This window comes from Acanthopagrus latus, chromosome 21, assembly GCF_904848185.1.
Source record: "Acanthopagrus latus isolate v.2019 chromosome 21, fAcaLat1.1, whole genome shotgun sequence".
Taxonomy (NCBI): domain Eukaryota; kingdom Metazoa; phylum Chordata; class Actinopteri; order Spariformes; family Sparidae; genus Acanthopagrus; species Acanthopagrus latus.
The window spans coordinates 652,782-676,267 of NC_051059.1; the positions used below are offsets into that span (position 1 = coordinate 652,782).

The 23,486-nt window shown below is 40.4% G+C and overlaps 1 protein-coding gene across 2 annotated transcripts in view; it reads right to left on the bottom strand.

The window, feature by feature from the left end:
• The window catches only part of LOC119010920 (xenotropic and polytropic retrovirus receptor 1 homolog), a 61,258-nt gene that overhangs the window by 22,177 nt on the left and 15,595 nt on the right, over window positions 1-23,486 (bottom strand). For both annotated transcript variants that reach the window (XR_005072084.1, XM_037083514.1), the window contains exon 2: window positions 17,901-17,952. Coding sequence is in view for 1 of the 2 variants with exons in the window: in XM_037083514.1 (XP_036939409.1) it covers window positions 17,901-17,952 (52 nt within the window). In the remaining variant the exon portion in view is untranslated. The remainder of the gene's footprint in view (window positions 1-17,900; window positions 17,953-23,486) is intronic.

Below are 23,486 nucleotides of genomic sequence, written 5' to 3' on the forward strand. Positions count from 1 at the left end.
GATCTGTTTTCTGTACAGATCACTGCAGCCGGCTGTAAAACACAGTACTCAGATACTTGTAATGCTGGGATCAAACCATTCAGATTTGTGTCTTTCCAGATTTAACACAGAGTTGGGACAGACAATCATAGAGTCATACATTTTTATCTTGCTTTGATCAAGCAGCAAACCGATATACAACATCATCCCTCTTACACAGTTGAGACATGCACTGAGTTCCTGTTGGTCAACCTTGCAGAACAACTTGTGTTGTAAAGTCAAACTAGCAGAGAGAGAGCAAACAATTCTGTCATGCCAGTTGTTCTGTCAGGACACCAGAGGGGCTCAGACACTGTGTCAATCCTCAAGAAATCAAATGAATCAGAACTTCATTTTCATTCATGGCAGACATTTGGACAGGTCACAGGTGTAAATAATAGTAGAAATCTGTTCAGGGTCCTATAGTTGTTCCCGCTGGCTCACTGTCACACTATTATAGCTGTAGGTACCTTTTAGGGCTCGTCTACAACAGACACTTCTTTTTGAAAACCACAGTACAGTTCAGCCTCTCAACAGAATGTTGTGTCACAATAACAGAGATTCTCATAAACAGCTTCTGGGTGGAAGATATATTTTGTATCTGTATGTGACTTAGATGTTGCTGTAAAATGGAGTGTAACAACAATGACAACACAATCTCAATTTGTGCACACCTATGGTTGCTTTGTGTAATGAGCATGCACCTGAAACAACACCATCACTGGCAGACACAACAGTTTGGGTAGCACTGACAGACCAAGTGCCAGACTGTTGGTGCATAAAATAAAGGTAAAGAAAAAGCCATCATACAACTTTAAAATAAATTCATAGCCACTATTGTTTCTGTTTTTAATGTTTGAGGAAAGTAATCTCATTACACATGCTCAGAATGTTCTTCTCTGGTGTTTGGCGTATCATAAATGTAGAATTTATCACCACCTACTGGCCTGAGATGACTGAATCAGTTTTGTGTCATCATGTGCAGAGATTTCTTGTAAAACAAAGTTTACATGCACAGATTATTATTTTCTAATATTGATTTTCAAACATATATTTTTACACGTAGCTAAGACCTTAGACTGAGTGACAGCAACTCACCATAAGCTCGCATCATCCATCTGTGACACTATCATGTTTTAAAGATGCTGAAAAAGAAAAAAACTCCAAACTGGTGGTGAGGAAAGATTTGACCATTTCTCTGACGACCCTCTCAGACAAAACTGCCAAATCTAAGGAAGCCTTTACTAGGACACTGAAGTAGAATACAGCCTTTCTCAATGTCATCACTATTTTTCCTCCTTGAGCAGAAGCTCTTGATGCTCTCATCATGTGTATTACTGTCTGTGACGTTATTTCTGATGAATCAATAACTACTTCTTTACTTTTATTTTTATTTCAATTTCTATTTATAGGTTTATTTTAATAGGAGCAGTGTACATTAAGTAAACATTCCTGTGAATGCACCAGAGTTAGCCAGAAGGCTATTTTCCATCTGTTGTCCCTGGACAGATGTACTAAGTCAACCTAAAGGAGACTACAATACAATGTGCAATGTTAAAGTGTTAGACTAGAAAACAGAATTATCACAATGACAAAGGATTAATATACAATAGTTATACATTACACAAATGCTTAGTTAAGACAGAGGCTTAAAACACACACACACACACACACACACACACACACACACACAGCAAGGTGGCAAATTGGAAGCAGGTGGCAGCAAGGGAAGCCACACACTAATTTTTTCAGATAAAATTTAAAAGACAGATATGAGTGCAATTCCCAAATGTGAGCTGGAATGGTGTTCCATTCTTGTGCTGCTTTGTGCGAGAATGTGGATTGGCCAAACTGACTTTTCCTGAATGGGATGATGCAGTCCCCTCTTGCTGCACCTCTTGTTGAGTGGTATGCAGATGTTCGAACTTGTACAAATTCTTTGAGTGGAGGAGATGTCAGATTGTTGATGACTTTGTACATTAAACACATATTTGCATATTTTATCATGTTATCCAAGCTGAGCGAGTTGTACTTTTTTAAGATTGGGCAGTCGTGGGCGCGGTTTGTTTTTTTGGTCCAGTGTTTTAATGACCTGTTTTTACAGAGACTGAAGTGGTTTTAGCTGAGAATTACCTGCACGTGACCATGTTGTGAAACAATACATCTTTTATGACAATATCATGGAGTGCATATACATTTTAGCTGCTTCAAGCGATAGTTGGCATCTAATGCTTCACTCTATCACAGACCCTTTTCACCTGGGACTTGAATGAGAGCCTGGAATCTGTTATTATGCCAAGGTTTTTATATTCTCTTCCCACCTGCAACTTCTCCCATAATATATACACATCTGGCAGTATTGTATGTGTCTTCCATTTACTAAAAAAAACATACATACTATTTTGGTCACGTTGAGTTGTAGACAGCACTGCTTCAGCCATGCAGCTACATGACCCAGGGACTATAGATATAGATCAAGTTTTATCATCACACTATCTAAAAAAGGAGGGAAGTGCACAGTCACGGTTCTGATCTGGACCTTGAAGGACACACAGCAGCACAGTCACATGCTTTCATGTAAGCCAAAGCCAGAACCAGTGAAAACTTCAAATGAGCCAAATAAGACTAGTCAAAATCACAAACCAGTCTTGAGAAAATTGCACAGGATCATGTATGAGTTCATTATTGTTTTTCAGATATGTCCATAACAAGTGACGTGCCAGCATGTGGTTTGTACAGCTTCTGCTGTTCTGACAACAACGTTGATGTGTTATATTTACTTGTCTCCCAAATAGTGTGCAAAACAGTTTAACTCATGTTCCTCTCAATGAGACAAATACATTTTATACACTTCAACCAGAACACAGTCCTGTAATTTACATAATTTCTGATCTCGCCAGTTGAGATCTCACGCCAGGACAGATTCTGGTAAACTTTGATTGAATAGTGGACATAGAGAACCTGTGTGTCCAACCACTAACTTGTAGCTGCTGTCACGTCAACAACAACCAAACAACAGACAAGCAGGTGGTTTTGAGTCAGACTCTGCAGACTCAGTGATTCACTGTGTTTCAGACTGGCTACATTTAGACTAGACACCAAATTAAGTCAATTGGAGTGTCCCAACCACTCCCTCCAACTCTCCCCCTCTCTCATCCGTGCACAAACACACAGACAGTCACCACAGTCAGACTACAGTAATCTCCTTATCCCTTTTTGGCCTTATTTTGCTCTTTTCTCTCTGTGTCTCAGCTCATGTCATCATGATTATTATCATTATTATGATTATGACATGTCTGTCTCTGTGATAGGCTATACTTTTCATTGGACAATTGATGTTTTTTGTGTAGTTTTTAGCAACACCATTCTTTACTCTTACACAGTTACACACAATCAAACAGAGGTGTGCTAACAGCCATCAGAGCTCTGCTTCTTGCTCAAAGGCACTTGATGAAACAGCAGTTAAGAATAATTAAGTCTTAAAAATAACAATGGCGGCTCCGCAGGGGGTTAGTGTAGCTTTAATCAGAATCACTGTTTATTTCATTAAAAGAAGAGCAAAGAACAGCATTGAATACTTTTCGCCAGGAAACAAGTTTTTGCTCTTCTCAGTGTGAGTTTGATTTACCAACTGGCTCCTCTGATGGAGGTAACTGAAATGTTTAGTATGAGCAACAGTTTGTCAGAACTAAGGATGTAACGATGACCGGTGTCACAGTAAACCAAGATAAAATTTCTGACGGTCAAGGTCACCGTATAAGTTTTAATTGCCATGGTAACCGCCACGGGCAATAACCATGGTGTGGAAAACTCACGAAATAGTGAACGCAAACTGACTGAGATGAATGACTTTCATCTCAGCTCCGTTCACTAGAGCAGCGTCCACCTGTGGCTCAGCAGTAGATCTCCACTACATATCATTTGAGCATCGTCATCGCAATGTACATGTGCGCAACAGTCACATTGCAGGGCCTGCAATGTAGGAGGCAAATGAACTCATCTAATTTCAAGGGTACCTGACACACGCTGTGCATGCAGACTCTGCATGCGCAGCGATCGCCAATCACATTAGCTCTTAGGCCCCGTCCACACAGGCTAAAACAATCTTTTTTTCTCCGTCTTCCTCGTCATCGTTTTAAGAATATTTGCGTCCACACGAATCCACTGAAAACAACCGAAAACGCTGTAGTTCATCTTCCAGGCCTATAGGTGGCGCTTGACATTCACCAAAAACAAAGAAGAAGACACAGAACACGTGCATTAAGCTTGCGCGCTGTAAACAGACAGTAGATGGAGAAACCAAACATAACAAGATGAAGATGAAAATGGCTAGTGCAAGGAAACCAGAATCTTTTGTGTGGACCGTAATGAGGTCGACCTGCTGCTGCGACTCACACTCAACGACAAGGCGAATAAGTTGCAAGAAAGGCTCAATATCTTCCGAGGCACGAACACGAAGTCCGTCATTGTTGTTGTTGTTGTTATGAGACGTCATGGGGTTCAGAGGTCAGAGGCAAGAGGTCGAGGGGTGGGGCGATGGCGTCATTGTTTCGGAAAGTATGCGGATTCGTCATCCACATGAAAACAGGAAAGCTGCGTTTTGGGATTTCTCCACCGTGAGACCCGGTTTCAAAAAAGTGCATTTTCAGGCGCTGCGCTTTCAGGATCTGTGTGGACGGTCAGCCAAAACGATACAATACGTGTGCGTTTTCGCAAAAGAGCGTTTTCGTGTGGACGGCCCCTTAACTGGTGTGCCGAAGCAGACCACGCTGATAACAACAATGAAAATTGAGCAACGAACAAGAGAAAATCATGAAAACGATGACTTGGTGCCAAAATGAAAAGCAACGTCAGTTAACTAGAATTATTTCTGCTACATGAAGGATGATATTAACACATGTTCAGTGTCGACAGTGCCTGGCATCTGTTGCCACAAGGAGAGGCAACACAGCTAATTAGTTTCACCATTTATGTCGGTACCACACAGCTCAGTACGACAAATAGAGGTAAGATCAGTGCAGGTTTCTGTCCACAAGATAGCAGCAGTGCATCATAACATAGCAACAAGTGCTATTCAGGTCATCTGATGAAAAATACTGTAAAAATACTGTATTTTTTCATATTGAAATATATATATATATATATATATATATATATATATATATATATATATATATATATATATATATATATATATATATATATATATATATATATATATATATATATATATATACACACACATATATATATATACATACATACATACATATACTGTCACTAAAAATCATTGGACTTCTGTAACGCAAACACTGAAGGGCACGTTTCAAAAACATGCTGCCTCATCACAAAAAGCAAAAAAAAAAAAAAAAACATTTTGCACAGTTTTGATACATTCTTTTATACTTGTTTAATGTTGATTTTGCAGTGTTTTGTTAAGGTTTTGGATTTGGACTAATATATAATAAATCTATTAAAATACAAATTATTTCAGTTTGTCAGTGTACCAGTGTTTTTTCAACATTTTGAAGACATTTTAAACATACCGCGGTATACCGATAACCGTGATAATTTTCATACCATTACATCCCTAGTCAGAACATGAATCCTAGAGCTCCTGAAGAGCCTCTGTTGATTCCGCAGGAGCTGGATAAGGCCATATGGAGGATAGCCCTGAGAATTGCAACAACTTAGCCCTGAGGCAGTGAAGGAGTGTCCACTGGTGCTCCCAGACCACAGTTCGAAGCTGACACAGCCTTTAACAACAGAGATGTTTCATGCTGCTGATGGAACTGGAACAGTCAATAACAAGAGCAATAGAGCTGATAACAAAATCTTCAGTGTCGGCGCTTCTAAAATTTCATGTGATCATATATTGTGAAAGGATCAATAGTCATCCCTACAGTTTGGGGTGGGCAGTACAATGGTTCACTGGTGTCATGAACTTACCGTCAGGAAGTGTTTAGTGTATTAAAATTAATGTGCCTTACTGTTGCTGTGAGAACACGCAGTTAGAGGGCTAAACATGTCCTCATATAACTGTAGCTACATCCAGTAACTACTGTTTCCTCACTAACTTCTTCGGCCTTCAGTGACACCAACATGTGGAGGGCTAACCAAGCTGCACAATTTCTCTGTTGTCTACAAGAACCAACACCAACATCCCGATCTACCATCACAGGAAGCGTAGACCAAGTGGATCAATGTCTTTTGATGGAAACATCCCCACAACAACTGGAAACTTTGACATATGTGCAGCAACCATTTTACTTCAGACTGCTTCCTCAACGAGGGCCAGCAACACAGACAGCAGGCTGCTCTTTAAACCTCAAGCTCCAGCATGAATCGTCAAAGAGTTCAACATTAAAATCTGTACATTCTGTCATTGTTTTATGTAATGGTTTTGTTCACCTGTTGAACTCAGCGTTAGCACGTTCTGCTGCTGACGTGACTGCAACACAAGCTGAGCAGGCTCTGCTGTCACCGTGACCATTAACACTCCTTCTGCTCTGTGATCCTCAGTATGTGTGTCTGCTGCTGCTGGATGTAAATGTTCTTGATAGAAAAGCCCCTCAGAGAAGGAATCACATCACATTTACTAATAAACCCACATTTTTAGGGAGGCTATTCTCCCAAAACACTCAAAAATGTGTTTTCTATCTTAAGATAGAAAACACATTTTTGTAAAGCTATAACGAAATATGTTTGTCAACGACCTTTTTATCATGACTAAGACTTAACCAAAAAGTAGATCTTTCATAATAAAAATTGATGAAATGTATGTTTTGTTTTCAATGACGAGGAAGGATGGGACTAAAATGTGAGTGATGGGCTGTCGGTAAGGCTGAGCAATTTTATTGATCCTGCAATATATATTGATATTTTGTTTCCCCAGAAAGTATTGATTTTTCAGCCACAAGTATCGATATATTAAGCCCCATTAAAATCCTCCGTGTTCCACCTGGCACTCTGCTCGCTGCCCATTCCCCTGTTCACTTTGAAGGAAGAGCAATTAGGTCAGCCATCCACTACTGTCGCTATAGAGCATATCCACCTGTCTAGATACTCTCTTTACACAGACGCTGACATCTTCCTCTTCCTGCTTACGTGGTCAGAGTGAGGAGATTCAAAAGAATGGCGGCGGATATAAATTCAGCACCTTCATGCCTAAATCAGATGTGTGGGAGTACTTCGGGTTTAAAAAGTAGGAAAGCAACAATTTAGATAAAAGTCTGGCAGTTTGCAAGCTGTGTCACACAAACGTGAAATACTCTGGAAATACCACCATCCTACGAGCCCACCTAAAACGTCACCGCCTGGACAAGGTAATGCTAAGAGCCCATCTACTTCACCAAGGTTGCAGAAGATTACAGAGCCTACTTCATTTGTCAGGATCTGAGACCTTATTCGATGATGGAAAATGCAGGCTTTAGGCACATGGTGAACATGATGGAGCCCCACTATCGTATTCCAACCCGCAAACACCTCACCAAGGTTTGCGTTCCTAGGCTGTATGCTCAAACAAATGCACACATCAAAGCTTCCCTGGCCAGCACGGAGAGAGTGGCCCTGATGTGCGACGGGTGGACCTCGCGAAAAACTGAAGCATATGTCACCATCATGGCCCACTTTATCAACAAGGAATGGGAGCTTGTTACTTATGTCTTACGGAAAATGCCTGAGAGCCACACCGGACCCAACCTGGATGGTCTGCAGTTACGTGGAGAGGAGACTTTCTGTTTAGCGTAGGTCACTTGTAGGTCAGGGCCTACAGGCCTTGAGCTACTCGGCTAAGACAGGTACATTTTAAGTTAAACGTTTAAATGTTGTTCTTAATGACTTGAATTATTGGCTGTTTTGGAGAAGCCATGGTACTATGTTTACTTACCTGGTGGCTAGACTGGCTACCTTTCAATTTTCAGTTTGATTACTCAACTTTATTTATAAAGCACTTTAAGCAGCCATAGCTGGGACAAAGTGTTGTACATAAATAGGGATAGAACATAATACATAAAACATAAAAGACAATATAAAAAAACAATAACAATGTTAAAACAATAAAAGCAATAAAAAACTAAAACAAGAGCAGAGTCTCATGCTGGGCTGAAAGCCGAAGAAAAAAGATGGGTCTTAAGATTAGTTTTAAAAATGGACAGTGAGGGGGTTTGTCTGATATGCAGTGGGAGGACGTTCCATAGTTTGGGACTGGCAATAGAAAAAGCTCTTTCCCGTCTGAGCTTCCGCTTAGACCTCGGTACCTCCAGGAGCAGCTGGTCAGTTGACTGGAGGCACTGGACATAGGTCCATAATTGGCTAGCATACACGATCAAGGCCAGGTTTGTTAAGCAGAGGCTGCACCACAGCATGTTTAATTCAATCCAAGTCAATGGAACACTCACAAGATGTCACCAAAATCAATGTCCATTTAAAATCTTTCAGAAAATGATGTAAGTGTATCGAATCATATCGTAGGCTGAATATCGTGAAATATATCATATCGTGAGCTGAATATTGTTTATCGTATCGTGAGATTAGTGTATCGCTACAGCCCTAGCTGTTGGATATGATATTTTCCCCAAATTTCCATTCACACTGCCTTTTCAAGGTGGGTATCTCACACTGATATTCCACCTCGCTGTCTGTATGATAGTCACAGAGATGGACTGGGGGGTTTCTTTAGCCATAGAGTTAGCGACAACTTCCAAGCCCAGGCTTCCTTCCTACTAGATTGGCCACATCAACTTTCTGCTGACAATGTCATTTAGTTGACATGTCATGCAGGTCAAGCCGGCTGAACAGGGAGAGCAAGCAAAGGAGACAGAGTGTGCAGAGAGGCTGTGCTGTGGAGGAATCTGAAAAAAGTGATTATGTAACAGGTTGTGTTATTTAGGAGTGATGTGTACAGAACACCGTCCCTGATGAACGGTGACCACAGCACCTTCACAAACAATCGTCTTCATCATCACGTATGACCCACTAGAAGTGTGGCGCTGTCTGTATCAGCAGAGAATCTGCAATCTGCCTGTATTTTCTTATATTTATGTTTTCAGGGGGTTCATGGCCCAGGATCTCAGAGTTGTGCAGCTTTAACAGGATGCAGCTCTGATCAGCTGCTGCTATACGTGACAGTCCATGTAAATATGAGATTTGTACATCGTTTACTTGGGATGCTTGATAATGGCTTTTCTGCCAATATCCGATATTGTCCAAATCTTAATTTCTGGTACCCATATCACCCAATACCCATATATGCAGGCTTTTTACACCAAAACTGATACAAACTTTTACTCACCACTACGTGCACTGTCACCTTGGGGATATTCCATTTCTCAAACATCCTTTCAAAAGAAGATGCAACTCGGTCTGCCATGTGAGACCCACGGCACTCTTGAGAATGAAGTACAGCCTATTTCAACACAAAGTCCTCATCTACCCATTGTGCAGTCAAACTCAACATGCTAACCTGGTTAACACTTGAAGAACAGATATCTGCAGTGAATCTAATGGTTACAGCGCCAAAAATCAGCTTCTTGACGTGGCTGTAAACAATACTGTACAATTCGGGTACTGGTCTGAGAAATACTACATCTTGAATGATAGAAAAATGCTGGTTATCCAGTGTGATACACTCCATGATTTTCAGATCGATGCCTTTTTTCTGTTGTGGTCGCTCTGGTGTTTTTGTTTTTTCTCAGTTGACCTTTTAAAGCGACAGCTGTGTGGTTTTTTTTCGGTGTCGGCTGTAGCTTCTTTTCATCATTTTACTGCACAAATGTAGCATGTAACTCTGCATGATTCTTCTTGCGTTGGGTGATCACATTTGAAAAGGAAAGGAAGATGCCTTGTTTCCTCCTCGCATAACCAACGCTTTGCAGTCATTGCAAATTGCAAATTTACTATTCGTAGGTAACACATCTCATGCACCGGGCAAGCAAGCTTGTTAGCCACAGTTAACTACCCATGAGTTTAGCACTTTGTTGTTGTTGTTAGTCATTAAGTTGTAACACAGCTGTAAACGTCCCATGCTGTGTTCATACAGGCTCAGAAATGCTGAAGCCTACAGAACAAACATCAATTATAAAAACCTGATACCTATAATTCCCGATATTAAATTTTTAAGTCAATATCGGCTGATAATATCGGAGGGCCGATATTATCAGACATCCCTTTGTTGTTTATTGTTCACACATAATTTGTACTGATGACAGTGTGCTCGAGCTGGTGGCTAAGAAAGTTTTGATGACGCTATATTCACTGACGGTTAAAGCAAAAAAACTCAAGTCTTTGAGCTAGTTTCCTATTGTCTGGATCGGGCCATACGGCTGATAATTCACAGACCAGATACACCACAACAAGTCAATCATTCCATTCCAGAGTTCTTAATATAAACTCATGGAAAGAGGAAATATTAAACAGGACAGTCAGTATGAGCACAACAGTTGGATATATTTATTCATAAGTCAGACAATGAGGACGGAACAACCTGTGAATCAGATGACAACCAGATGACAACATGTGACTTTAGACTTCTGTACAGTAAAACACAACCATGTAGAGTTGGTGTTGGTGGTGGCTGCAAATTAGTCTGTCAATGAACTACATCAAGAAAACATACTGTACAAACCCCAATTCTAATGAAGCTGGGACATTTTGTAAAAACGTAAATAAAAACAGAATACAATGATTTGCAATTCCTTTCCTATTTAAATTCCGTTGAATGTTCAAACTGCTAAACTTTATTGTTTTCGTGTAGATATACTCTCATTTTGAATTGGATATCTGCACGTTCCAAAATAGCTGGGACGGGGGCAACAAAAGACTGGGAAAGTTAAGCAATGCTTAAAAAACATCTCTTTGGAACATTCCACAGGTGAACCGGTTAATTGAAAACGGGTGAGTGCTATGACTGGATATAAAAGGCGCATCCCCGAAAGGCTCAGTTGTTCACCAGCAAGGATGGGGCGAGGTTCACCACTTTGTGAACAACTGCATGAGCAAATACTTGTACAGTTTAAGAACAACGTTTCTAAATGTACAATTGCAAGAAATTGGGGGATTTCATCATCTACACTCCAGAATGTCATCAAAAGATCCAGAGAATCTGGAGAAATCTCTGCATGTAAGCGGCAAGGCCAAAAACTAGAGCTGTCCCAAACGATTATTTTTCATACGATTAATCTAGCGATTATTTTTTTGCTTAGTCGACTAATTAAGTATTTTAATGTTACATGACCAAACAAAAGTAACGTGGTAAATGTAACTGTCGTTGGTAACTTATATGAGGAAAAAATACCGCAGTTGTAGACAAAGCAGTGTGATAATTAGCAAGAGGATTAAAATGGTAACTTAGATCAGAGTCCTGCACAGGTCTTATTTTGCAAACCTGCACCTGCCCGAACCAGCCATGCTTAAAACCGCATCCGACCCGTTTCTGACTGTAGCACAATTTACATTCCGTATCCAAGCTGACCCGCTATAAATTCATACCAACGCCCAAAGGAAAATTGGATGGACGCAATTTTTGAAAATGAAAGTAAGCCAGCGTGGGGAATGGGAGTTCTGGGAGGGCGCAAGCACGCATGCATGAGCTCATATGAAATATAAATGCTTATCAATTGTGTCGCTAATAAAGACTGATGATAAGTGACGTCCTGAAAACGGCAATCGTAAAACCCAGCTCGTCTCTCCAGGAGTCCGACCTGATCTGCATCTGTGTCCAACACAGTACATTATTTTTCACTCGTGCAGGACTCTGACTTAGATAACTCCTCTCATGAAACAAGTAATAAAAATAGTATTTCTTTACAATAGTGCAATAGTACAGTAATTGAGGAGATGTTCGGGGCTCTAAGCTCTGCTCAGTGTCGCCAAGTGTGTCAAGGTTTCCCGCTGACCCAAAGGATATGTTGTTGTTTTCTTTTTCAAACTTTGAGTTTAAGATCTGTAACTGTAGTGTGCGTAAAACTATGAGTTGTGTTCTACTTTAAAAAAAATAAGATAGAAGCTATTAACTGGTCTAGCAACTTCCCCTTGGCTAGGGAGAGTAGCTTACACCCATTATGGGTGAATTAGGCCTAAGTCTGACCCCTATGCGTACCTGTTATTTCTGTTTGATATCTGTTGTATATAGTTATTGTTTTGAAATGAGCAAAGCATTGTTTTTTATCTTATGTCTACATTGTATGCCCTTTGTTTCTGGGAGCCCAGGATGCCATCTATATTCCTGATCATTGTTTGCGAAGATACTTTTTTCATTATATGGCATTTATGGTGAGTGACAAAGCCACCTTAAAGATCTGCAGTTGGAATGTGAGAGGGATACACAACCCTATTAAGAGGAAAAAAAGTTTGAGTGTCCTAAAAAAGGAGCATGTTCACATAGCAATGTTGCAAGAAACTGACCTGTCTATCAATGAACATTCCAAGTTAAAGTGTGACTGGGTAGGACAGGTGGTTAGCTCCTTATTTATGAGTAAAAGCAGAGGGGTTGCAATTTTTCGGCAAACACCTGCCCCTGTCTGACATTGAGACAATTTCTGATAAGTCTGGTAGATATGTAATGCTAAGGGGCTGCCTCCACAGCCAGGCTGTGTCATTGATGAATATATGCTTCCCCCCGGTACAGTCCACTGACTTCATCTCACAGGTCTTTTCTAAATTTTCTGACTGGATTGGTTACAACTCTGTAATAGCTGGGGACTTTAACTGTTATTTTTCGTCTGCCACCATGCTCCTTCTTTTACAGGTTTAAGCAATTTAAATGTGTTTTAAGAGCAGACCCTAATTTTAAAATCTTTTTAAGAGAACACCTCAATTTCTTAAAATAAGATCCTTGATGTGTCCCCCAGTCTGTTATGGGATACTACAAAGGCTTACATCCGTGGACTTGATATTTGATATAGAGCTAGACAAAAGAAGAAGTCAAAAAGAACAGAGAAAATTGGAGCTGGATCTTCATGAACTTCAGACTGAATATAACTGCTGCCCATCTGAAATGATATTAAAAACAGTCAAAACTGTGCTAGAGGCCTTGTTAACCAAAAAAGCAGAAAAATCAGTGATCTTTGTCAGGCAAAGGATGAATAAACCTAATCGCTATCGGGCCAATCTTCTTCATAACAGGGCTCATACCCATAACATTTTGGATATCAGTAACTCGAAGGCCACTATTAGCTATAATAATCAAGATATTAATGATACTTTTAAAATATTCTTCAAGCAACTTTATGCCTTGCAATTCAACAAACAGTCACTTTCTCCAATGGAGGCAAATATCTCCTTAGTACCAAAAAAGGGTAAAGCACCAAAAGAATGTTCTTCATATAGACTCATATCAGTTTTGAACTTAGATATGAAGCTGTTAGCAAAAGTCCTAGCCCAGCGTTTGGAGAAAATCCTCGCCAATATCGTCACTAATGATCAGACAGGGTTCATTGGGGAGAGGTATTTTTCTCATAATGTAAGAAGATTATTCAGCACTCCTCAATGTATAGCTCTGAGGCTTTGGTTATTTCTCTTGACGCAGACAAGGCATTAGACAGGCTGGAATGGCCTTACCTCTACTCCACACTTCATGAATTTGGTCTGGGGGATGATTTTGTAAAATGGATCCAGATCTTATATACCTCACCTCTATCTGCTGTAATTACCAGAGGTGGGAATAAGTCACATACGTGCAAGTCATAAGCAAGTCTTAAGTCTTAACCTTCAAGTCTCAAGCAAGTCCCAAGTTACTGTGATGAAAATCAAGCGAGTCAAGTCGAGTAATGGCTAAGGTCAAACACATCACAAGAAGTTCGTATGAATGTATTCTTCCTATCTGTGGACACAGTAAACAGAAGAGGATTCTTAGTCAACAATATGATGTAATTGCATAGTTGATCAACCATGGAACTGCACCATCCTGCACATTCTGACAGCTGAGAATATTACTCTCAGGTATTGTTCCCCTCCCCCTCTATAAAAGGATGCTGAAAATCACAGGACATGTCTGTTCTGTCCTGAAATGTGTGTTTCTCTTCTATAAAAACACACTCTACATCTCAGAGGCGTCATCTGTACACATACGGGCCCCTTCTCCTTTCAAATGGGGCAGAGCTCCATGAGAAACAGCAGGAGAGACACGGACACAACACCTGAGGGAGAAGCAGGTCCGTCGCAGACATGCACGAAAAAACAAGGGTGTCGCAACAAATGTGTGCCGATATGGTGTCGTGTTGGGCTGTGAGTGCGCATAATGCGCACCTATGTTTAAAATAATGACTTTGTGCGCACTGAAGATGCTATGTCTAAAACACACAGACGCTTTAACCAAGACGGCAGCCAAAATCACCCAGGCATGAAATAATCTTTGAATCCAAATTTGATGATCTTCGGAGCTCCCGCCATGCTGCCCCTCCTCTGATCCTGTCTGCCACAGTGCCACCCTGGCACGCCCCCCACCTGCCAGGCTTGCACGCACCGCGGCATACAGTGGCAGAGGGCAAAGTATCAAAAACAAAATTAACGTCTCAATATGCACAAAAAGAAAGAAAGAAAAGCCAAGACTTTCGAGTCAGTGTTAGTCAATTAAGTCTCAAGTCCTCAAATTTGCGACTTGAGTCTGACTCGAGTCAAGTCATGTGACTGGAGTCCCCCACCTCTGGTAATTACTAATGGGCTCAGGTCTAGTAATTTTAGTACTGAACAATGCACCGTTCAATACTAAAATTAATGACATAAGATGTAAGGTTCCATTAAACCGGACCAAGAAGTCTTTTTCCAACCAGGTACATCTGCCCATCACTGTCTCCTATCAGCTATTTTTGCTACCAGCACCAGTTGTAAGTAAAACTAAGATCCTGTCTTTGCCCATGTATGAATCTTCACACGAGCTGCAGATAAATCTAGACTCAAACATGTAATAACAATCTTTTATTAAAGGAATTTAAAGTATTAAAGATAGTTCTTGGTGATATGAAAGTCATCACCTGACGTTCAACATTATCTTACAGTGGTATGTCTGTTAGTGCTTAAATTCATTGAGAGAGACAAAAAACAGTCACATTTCTTGAATGTGGTCACGTCAGTCAAAGCTGATTCCGACAGAACATGAAGGAGCTACAGATTCTGAAACACGGATGCTTAACACACATTCAACAACACAGAAACTCTGGTGAACACTGATGAGCAGTAACGCCTTAGAAGTAACATATTACTGTAATCTGATTACTTTTTCAAGTAACAAGTAAAGTATGGGATTACAATTGCAAAAACAGTAATTAGATTACTGTTACTTTCCCGCACGCACACTGCGTTACTTAGAGGGATATTCGGTGTAAGTTTAATCCATAGCTTGACACACCTTGACACCAAGTATGACCCCCCCTCGAGAGATAAAGTTTGCAGACCGCTAGCTTACGTAGTTTTAGCATCCTCAGAAACGACCGCACAACAACAATACACTGCAGTAAATGGATCCAAGAATAAATCACCATCAAAAAGCCACAAATAATGCTCTGAACAGCATCAAATTCCAGCAACATTAGAAACAGGATATAGACCATCCATTCTTTATCCAGCCCTCCATCAATCCATTTGTTATTAATTTTTGATCAATCAGACTCTTAACAGGGATTAGAAGTCTTCAAACAAGTCTTTTAAAGAGTATTCTGAGCTGTTCTGGTGCTTTGTTATGCTTGACAGGTACTGCTTTACACATGACACCAACAACCATGATGTTTCAATTAGTTCCTTATAGTCTGATTCGGACTGCTGCTATGGACAGCTGGCCATACTTAACTAGGCTTTCCACCTCAGGCTTCAAAACATACTGTGATTTATGTAACAGTAGGTGCTGACCTAATCTGCTGCATGCCAACAGCTCTATACTTTTATGTGGGTGTCAAGTGGGTCAGAGAGTCCGATGATCCACTCATGAAAACTAATGGCACACACAGCACATGGCCTTAGATCAATAGGCAGCTGGCTGACTTACAAGTGAAGTCAGTTACAGTGCAAGGTTGGGCGTAGCAGATTTGAGAGGCTTGTGTCATTCTCGTTGCTCCCGAGACAAACAAGACATTGTTTTGTGACTTCTTCTGAGGTTAATGTTCTGTTACATACATCTGACTGAAAACAAGTCCTTTAAGTGGTTAAACTCAATTTTGTCAAAATAAGATAAAAGGAAAGACACCAAGAAATGATGATTATTGTGCTGCTCACGCTGTTTTGTATTGCTCTAAGAGGCTGCAGTGCAGGGGCACAAAGAGGCCTGTCATTACATGATGAAAATTAAGGCCTCTGATAACTGGTTTTAAGACATTTTAAGACTGTTTAAGGCCTTAAATTGTGGTCATACTGTGGCTGCTGTTGGTGTATTTTTACAAAGACACATAATTAAGCAATAATGCAGGATGAGGTAGCCCCATATAAAAAGTAATTGAGGAACTGGATGTACAGGACGGCACATGACATCTTGACAGCAAAAAGGAGTTGCACTTTTTAAATGTCAAGTACATCCTTTGTTTTCTGTGGAAGAACATCACAGAGTGCTCTATCAAACGTACAGATCCAATCACAATTGACATCACTTCTCTGGGGCCGAAACAGTGACGGTGAACAAAGGCATCGAAAATAAAATGAGCCATTGAAAACATACATGACTGATTAATGTCTGTTTTCTCTTTTAAAGTAATTTGTTTCAGTGCAAAAATTACTTTTTCAAATATAAGTGTTTAAGTAGTTTTATTTTTTGATGCCATTGTTCACTGTCACTGTTCTGGCTCCATTACATCCATAGACTTTCAGGCATCACAGATTAGCTTACATACAACTAAACTGTCCATTTTTTCCATTGTGTTATTTCAAAGTGTGTACATCTAATTCATCTAAAGTGATCAAATATAAACTGTTGGCTACACCAACAACAGCCACAGTGTGACTACAATACAGTAACAACACTTTCACTAACATTTGGCTGGAAACCTAATTTACCTGTTAAAGAATATGACAGCTTAACTTTAGCCACAACTAGCAATCTGCAATGTCTCTGTTGTGTGTCTAGCAAAGACGCTAGGATAGCAGTATACTACATAAAATGAACAGTTTGATTTGACCCATTTGACGTCCCTGCTGTGTTTAACTCTATATCTTTATTTAGCTCCTGTTGATATTTTTAGTTCATTTTTTACATTTACTTGCTTAATGCCCCTTTAACTCTCACCTGCAAAAACACATATCTTACACACAGCAATTCTATTTTTGCTTGTAAGACTATTTTCCATGAAGGAGAGATGCACTGCTTCTGTGCCTCTCCATGCTGGATTGGTTATCTGGACACATATCACGCCCATGAACTTAAATGCAATGCAATGTGGCAGATGAATGGTAAAGCTCTGTCATCAGACCTACACATTGGCAAGTAAAGGAGCTGTTGACAGAGCACACATTGATTTTAACAGTATTAAAACACTACAATCAAAACACATTCAACTACAAGCAGTGTGGACGTGTGATCCCTTCTAGTGAATAGGTCTCAAGGCCATGTGAGGTGATTTTGCACTGAAGCTACTGGAGGTAGGGAACCCATATTTACAAATTACAGTGCCACTTGCACGAGTTGAAAAATCGTAGGCATTAATGTAACTCATAAGGACATAGGATTTACAGGGCTGATGCAAAATCACTGGTATGGTCCGTAAAGAAGGAACATTAAAAGAACATTTGTCTCAGGTTCCTACTAATTGTTTGTCCTTTGCAACATCTTGTTTCCAACCCCAGCAGCAGCTCCACTCCACATTCCTAGTACAAGTTGCTCAGAGGCCATCAGTTAGCAAATAACAAGCTGTGTGTGTGTGTGTGTGTGTGTGTGTGTGTGTGTGTGTGTGTGTGTGGTGTGATACCTTCAATAGATGGGGCCTGGTCCTGAGCAGCATACAGCATCTCTTTGAAAGCCTGCAGACACAAGAGATGAATTATGAAATAACAATTTTATGTCATGGATGTAATGTCAAATGCCCCCATGTCATGAACTTATCATTCTCTGAATGAGTTAAAGATATGCCAGAAAAGTTTGCTGTGGCATATGTAAAGCAAATTAATTCTAAGTGATGAATTACTTTTGGGTGTATACAGGTTGGTGCTATCAAAGATTCATTCCAAATCACAATTGCTGTTGGGAAAATGTGGATCCTCAGGTTGTTGTGATCATCCCGACCTTCGCAGGGCTGAAGAGTCTCTTCTCAGAGTGAAGTCTTGTATTGAGACATCACAACGCTTGAGATGAACACAACTGAGAAGAGTAAGCTCCAGCACAAATGTGTCTTATTTATGGACAGTTAAACAAGGTGGAGGACTGTGGATGCAGGGGTGGATTAACCTGTCCAACAGCTTGCTCTTTAAATAGAACATTACACTAACATTCAGTTAAGTAGGGTTGGACCTGAATGACTAGTTGTTTTTCCAATGTAGCCTATCAATAAGGCCAACTGCTGAAAAAAGCATCATGTAACAAAGGGGGCATACTGGCATTTAGGGTTTCCTATACATTCATGTCACCACATTGATTTTCTACTGCTGGAGCTGCGCTCTCTCCCTGTCTGTCTCTCACCCTCACTCTCTCACACATGGCATATTATTCCAACACATAGATTCTGGCCTACTTGGGCCATGTCCATGTGTATTAACAGTCCCTAAAGTAAACTTGGTGACACTCTTTATAATTACTTATTTGTATCTTTAAGATACTATACAACCACAGACACAGATGAATCAAAGAAGTTTATTTTACCACTGTGAAGACACTGTAAATGTGTCAGATGTATAAGAGATGGAGAGCCATCATCTAACTCCACACTGTCATATCACAGGGTAGACTAATTCTCTGAGTTGTCTTCCATACCACTCTGCTCACTGCATGAATTCACTTCCATGAACCCAGACTTGAGGTCATCACTGTGCGTTTTACTGTGAGTGATGCAAAGGACACTTTTAAATTTTAAAGTGCAGCCAGAGCGTCCAGACTGAGACAGGTCTGTAGAATTCCGATTTGGATTGCTTTTCTAACCGCCAACTGTGGTTGCATGTGATTGCAGATACACCTACAGCATAGTTATGGACTTTCTTGTAATTTTGGGCTGTATTTAAATGCTGTGGGTCTTTGCCCCACAGTAACAGATAATACAAGAGGGGGATGTGTTTCCTTTGACTCCCCCCTATGGTCAGGGCAAACATATGGGTCAGAACTGCACATCTAACTGTACTCATCAATTTCATAATACACTGATACATTTGCATCATTTTGCTTTTCCTGTTCTCCCTCCATCCTTTAATAATGCAGTGCTGACGATGCAGCTCATCAGTCTCCTTCATGCTGGGTGTTAGTAAATCTGCAGTGTACACTGCAGCTGGTCTGCTGTGCAGCGAGTGGTAGGCAACAGTCATTCAGTCTCAGTATATACTAGTCGGACATCAGGACAGTAGCCCTCTTTCATCCACTCTTGTTCAAGCCTCGAGAGTAGAACGGTCAGTCAGTCACTGTTTCACAATGCCAGCAGAGCACCAGACCACAATGGCCTCACTGTGTGCCAGCCTGCCTGCAAACCAGAGCTGGCTTCTGCAATAAACAGCAGAGCAAGTCAAGGTCATGCTGTAGCCCACACAGCCAGCCTATACTGATTCCCCAGAGCAGCCACAACAACAGTTTAAATGACAACACACCAAAAAAAAGCAGAGAAAGCCATCAGGACGTGAATGATTAATCGATTATTTGTGTTAAGAATTTAACCAATTAAAAATGTTTTCATCGACAATCAGAGTCAGGCATGGGTACACTTATGTATTTTACGATAACAGATGCTTGCTTTTCAAATATATACAAATATAACACAAAATACTAACATGAAAACATTCATTTAATTAAAATATAGGATATTTGTAATAAATACAAAAAAGACATTTGACACATATTGATAATGTCACATATTGGCCATTTAAGTTGTTATTTTACATTTCATTTCAAATTCAAGTGCCTTCATGTTCACTTTATCTCGTCTCTTATCTCCTAATGAGGCCAACTCTCATTTTACATCGAACACAGGTCATGTTTGTGTTTAAAACAGTTTGCTAATGGAAAATGACCCAACGTGTTTCGTATATTATTAATGATTCATCAATAGTCTATTAAAGCAGCTGACTTATTTTAAGAAAATTATTCGTCTCTGTCAGGCAGCGTCATTCAGTTGGTGTTGGGTTTGAAAAAGAGAAAAGATATTTAGTAAGCGACCGTTTTTTGTGGCTTCTGTGTGGTCTGAGCCCAGTTAGCTGCCTGATCAAAACCGAACATGAGAGTGACACTCAAAAATCAAAAGACCAAAATCTTTCTTCAGAATCGCTTTGAGAGGTTTCCTACTTCACACAGACCTGCTTTAACTGTCCACCTTAATGAATGCACACAGGCTTCTCTCTACCAGCAACCTTAATTTTATAAAGTCGCTCAAAAACACACCTCAGACTTTTCTCACGTGCAATTCTGTTGTCATTGCAGCAGGTAAGTGATGTGTGCACCCAAGCTTGAACAAAACAACAGCATAAGAATCAATCGGCGTCATTCTCTTGGACAAAAAAAGTGAAACAATAAAATGCTCAAATGGGTCACTGAATACACTTGGGTGGCCGTTGGTATACCCGTGTGAACTGCAAAGTAAAATATATGTGAGGGAAACACTATTTATAATGTACCACATGATTGTGCAGTAAAAACAAATCATTGCGTTTTCAGTGACTGACTAAAAACAGAACTCTGACCAGAGGAAAGTCCTCTGGGTCAACACTGAACAGTTTGCCATTGTAACCTGAGAGATGAAGCAGGTAGTGGAGATGGAAGAGTTCTAACAGTTAGGGCCCATAATGTCTGTCTCACCGAGCATTCCCATCAGTTCCTCTGCCCTCACTATATTTTCCTTCATCACCAACAGAAATAACCTCTTTTCACACAAATGCAAATATGCCCACAAAGAGCAGAAACTTAATCTAAAAGCAGGACTCATGTTTCTTTCTAATACACTTTTCCACAAGGGACCCATGTTGACTTTCCAACATGTTTTGAGAGAAACACGCTATCAGTCAGACCACCTGAACTCACAATAACTGGCAATCACTGAATAAATCAAACTATTAAGACTATTAAGATCGTTTCCATGGAATTATGTGAATTTCATCCTTGTCATTAAAATAGACACAGACTGAAGTGACACACACACAAACTGAACCAGTGGCCTAAACTGAGGCTTATCCATATACATGTACTGGCATGGCTTCATTTGGTTTGAAGCAGCACGTCGGTCTAGCACAGTTTAAATGTGTGTCTTTAGAGTCCGATATATCGGACTGGCCTCCATTATCATGTATATATCAGTTGTATCAGTGTTGTTGATATCAGCCAGAATGAAAACTTATTGGTTTTAGAACACAGTTGAGAAAATTATGTCTGGGTGATTTATAATTATTACGTTTCAAGTGAAGTTCACTATTTTAGTTCAATTAAGTAATTTTAGATAATCTCATAACATTACTGGTCGTGTGTTAAGAAGCTGGAAGGTGAAAGTTACATGTCACTGCTGATTTCACTAGACAAGTGTCACTGGACTAAAAGAACACCTTGCAAACAAAGAAAGACCAAGAGAGGCGTTCCAGGGTTCTCCCCAGACTGTGGAATAACGGCGCTGTGTCGCTATACTGCTGGCTCAGCGCCACTATACTCATTTTCAAATTAAGGGTATTTATTTCCTATATCTTTGACGATATGCAATGTGACCGCATCCATAACAACTGACAACCGGGACTCTTTCTTCTCATACGGGACACAATGATTAAATGATTCTGCTAATGTTACCTGCTTTATAGCGGGTGTTAGTGGGCTGCCGCAGTCTTCTCGTAGTGAACAACAAGTGCCCCACTCTGCTACGTGCGTCTGTTTGAGAGGCTCTATGTGCTGAGACACTATTTGTACTGTTGCTAAAGTTTGGTGCTGTTCTGAGCATTATTTGTGGCTTTTTGATGGTGGTTTCTTGCTGGAGGCATATGACTGCAATGTATCATTATCGTTCAGTCTTTTTCTGAGGTTGCTAAAACGGCGTAAGCTAGCCGTCTGCAAACTTGATCTCTCGAGGGCGGGTCTTACTCAGTGTCACAGTGCGTTAGACCATGGATTAAACTTACACCGGAATGTCCCTTTAAGCCTCAAAGCCATGGCTGAATCAAATGTCCCTAGCCCTAATGTCTAAACACACAGCCTAACAGAACATGGTGTTTTTTAAGAGGATGATAATTCACAATGACAGAGTGCTTTGTTCACCAATATGACGGTACACCATCGCTGGCTGAAAACACACACACAGGCACACAAACGGACACTTTTGGGAGATAAGTGCCTAACTTCATGCTTTCTCACTCTTCTCCTGGGCTGCATTGTGAGTGAGTGAGTGAATGTGTGTGTGTGTCTCCAGTAGGCTGCCTCAACATGCGCCAAGGTACAAGTTTCCAAAACAAAACACATGCAGCTCAATAGGATGGAGGAAAGCCCTCCTTCTTCCAACAGCTTACCCTATTGTCCCCCCACTGTCTGTCTCTCTCTGTTCATCTGTCTGTCTGTCTCTCTCCGTCTGACTGTCTGTCCCTCTCTCTCTCTGTCCGTCTCTCAAACACATGATTTGTGTCTCAGTCAACTGTTGTAACAGAACAGTAGACTGTGTGCGTGTTGTATATACAATCCTTCACTTTGTTGTCATTTACTCTCTTTATTTCCATTATAATATTCCCCACAACATCCCTCTGTGTGCCCACTCACTCATCTTTCACCTGCCAAATCTCTAGTTGCCTTTCTCTCAGCCCCTCGCTGTCTCCTGGTGGGAAGGGGGTTATGCTTAACAAGCACTTTATATCTTGACACCAAACTGTCAGCAGGATTATATGCATCATAACTGGATTATGTTTGTGCTTGTGTCCTGTAAAAATCTCAGATCTCAAGGTTTTTCCTTATTTTTGGGTTCCACAGTGCCTGCTGAAGGTGTTGCAGGGAAGATATGAAGGAATTAATTTTTAAATGTCAAGCCTACAGAACTGATATAACAGAGAGCAAAAAAATGGGTGTTTTCAAGATATTTTGTTGGAGTACTTTGATGTCACACTTTGTGATGCACACATAAAGAGAAGAAACTTTATTTGTCAGCGATTTTTACATTCAACATGCAAACACACATGAAACTTGTCCTCTGCATTTAACTCATCACTAGCTGCACATTGTTAAGTATACACATACATACCAGAGTTTTCTCTACATTTATTTAGGAGTGGCGGCCCACCACTCCTAAACAAATGTTTGAAGAGCTCCAGTGTTCACTGTACTCGTCATATATATTCACAAAAGGGCTTGAATGAAAGCTCTGAGTGTCCCCTTAAAATGGTAGCAAACACAACAATATAAAACATTG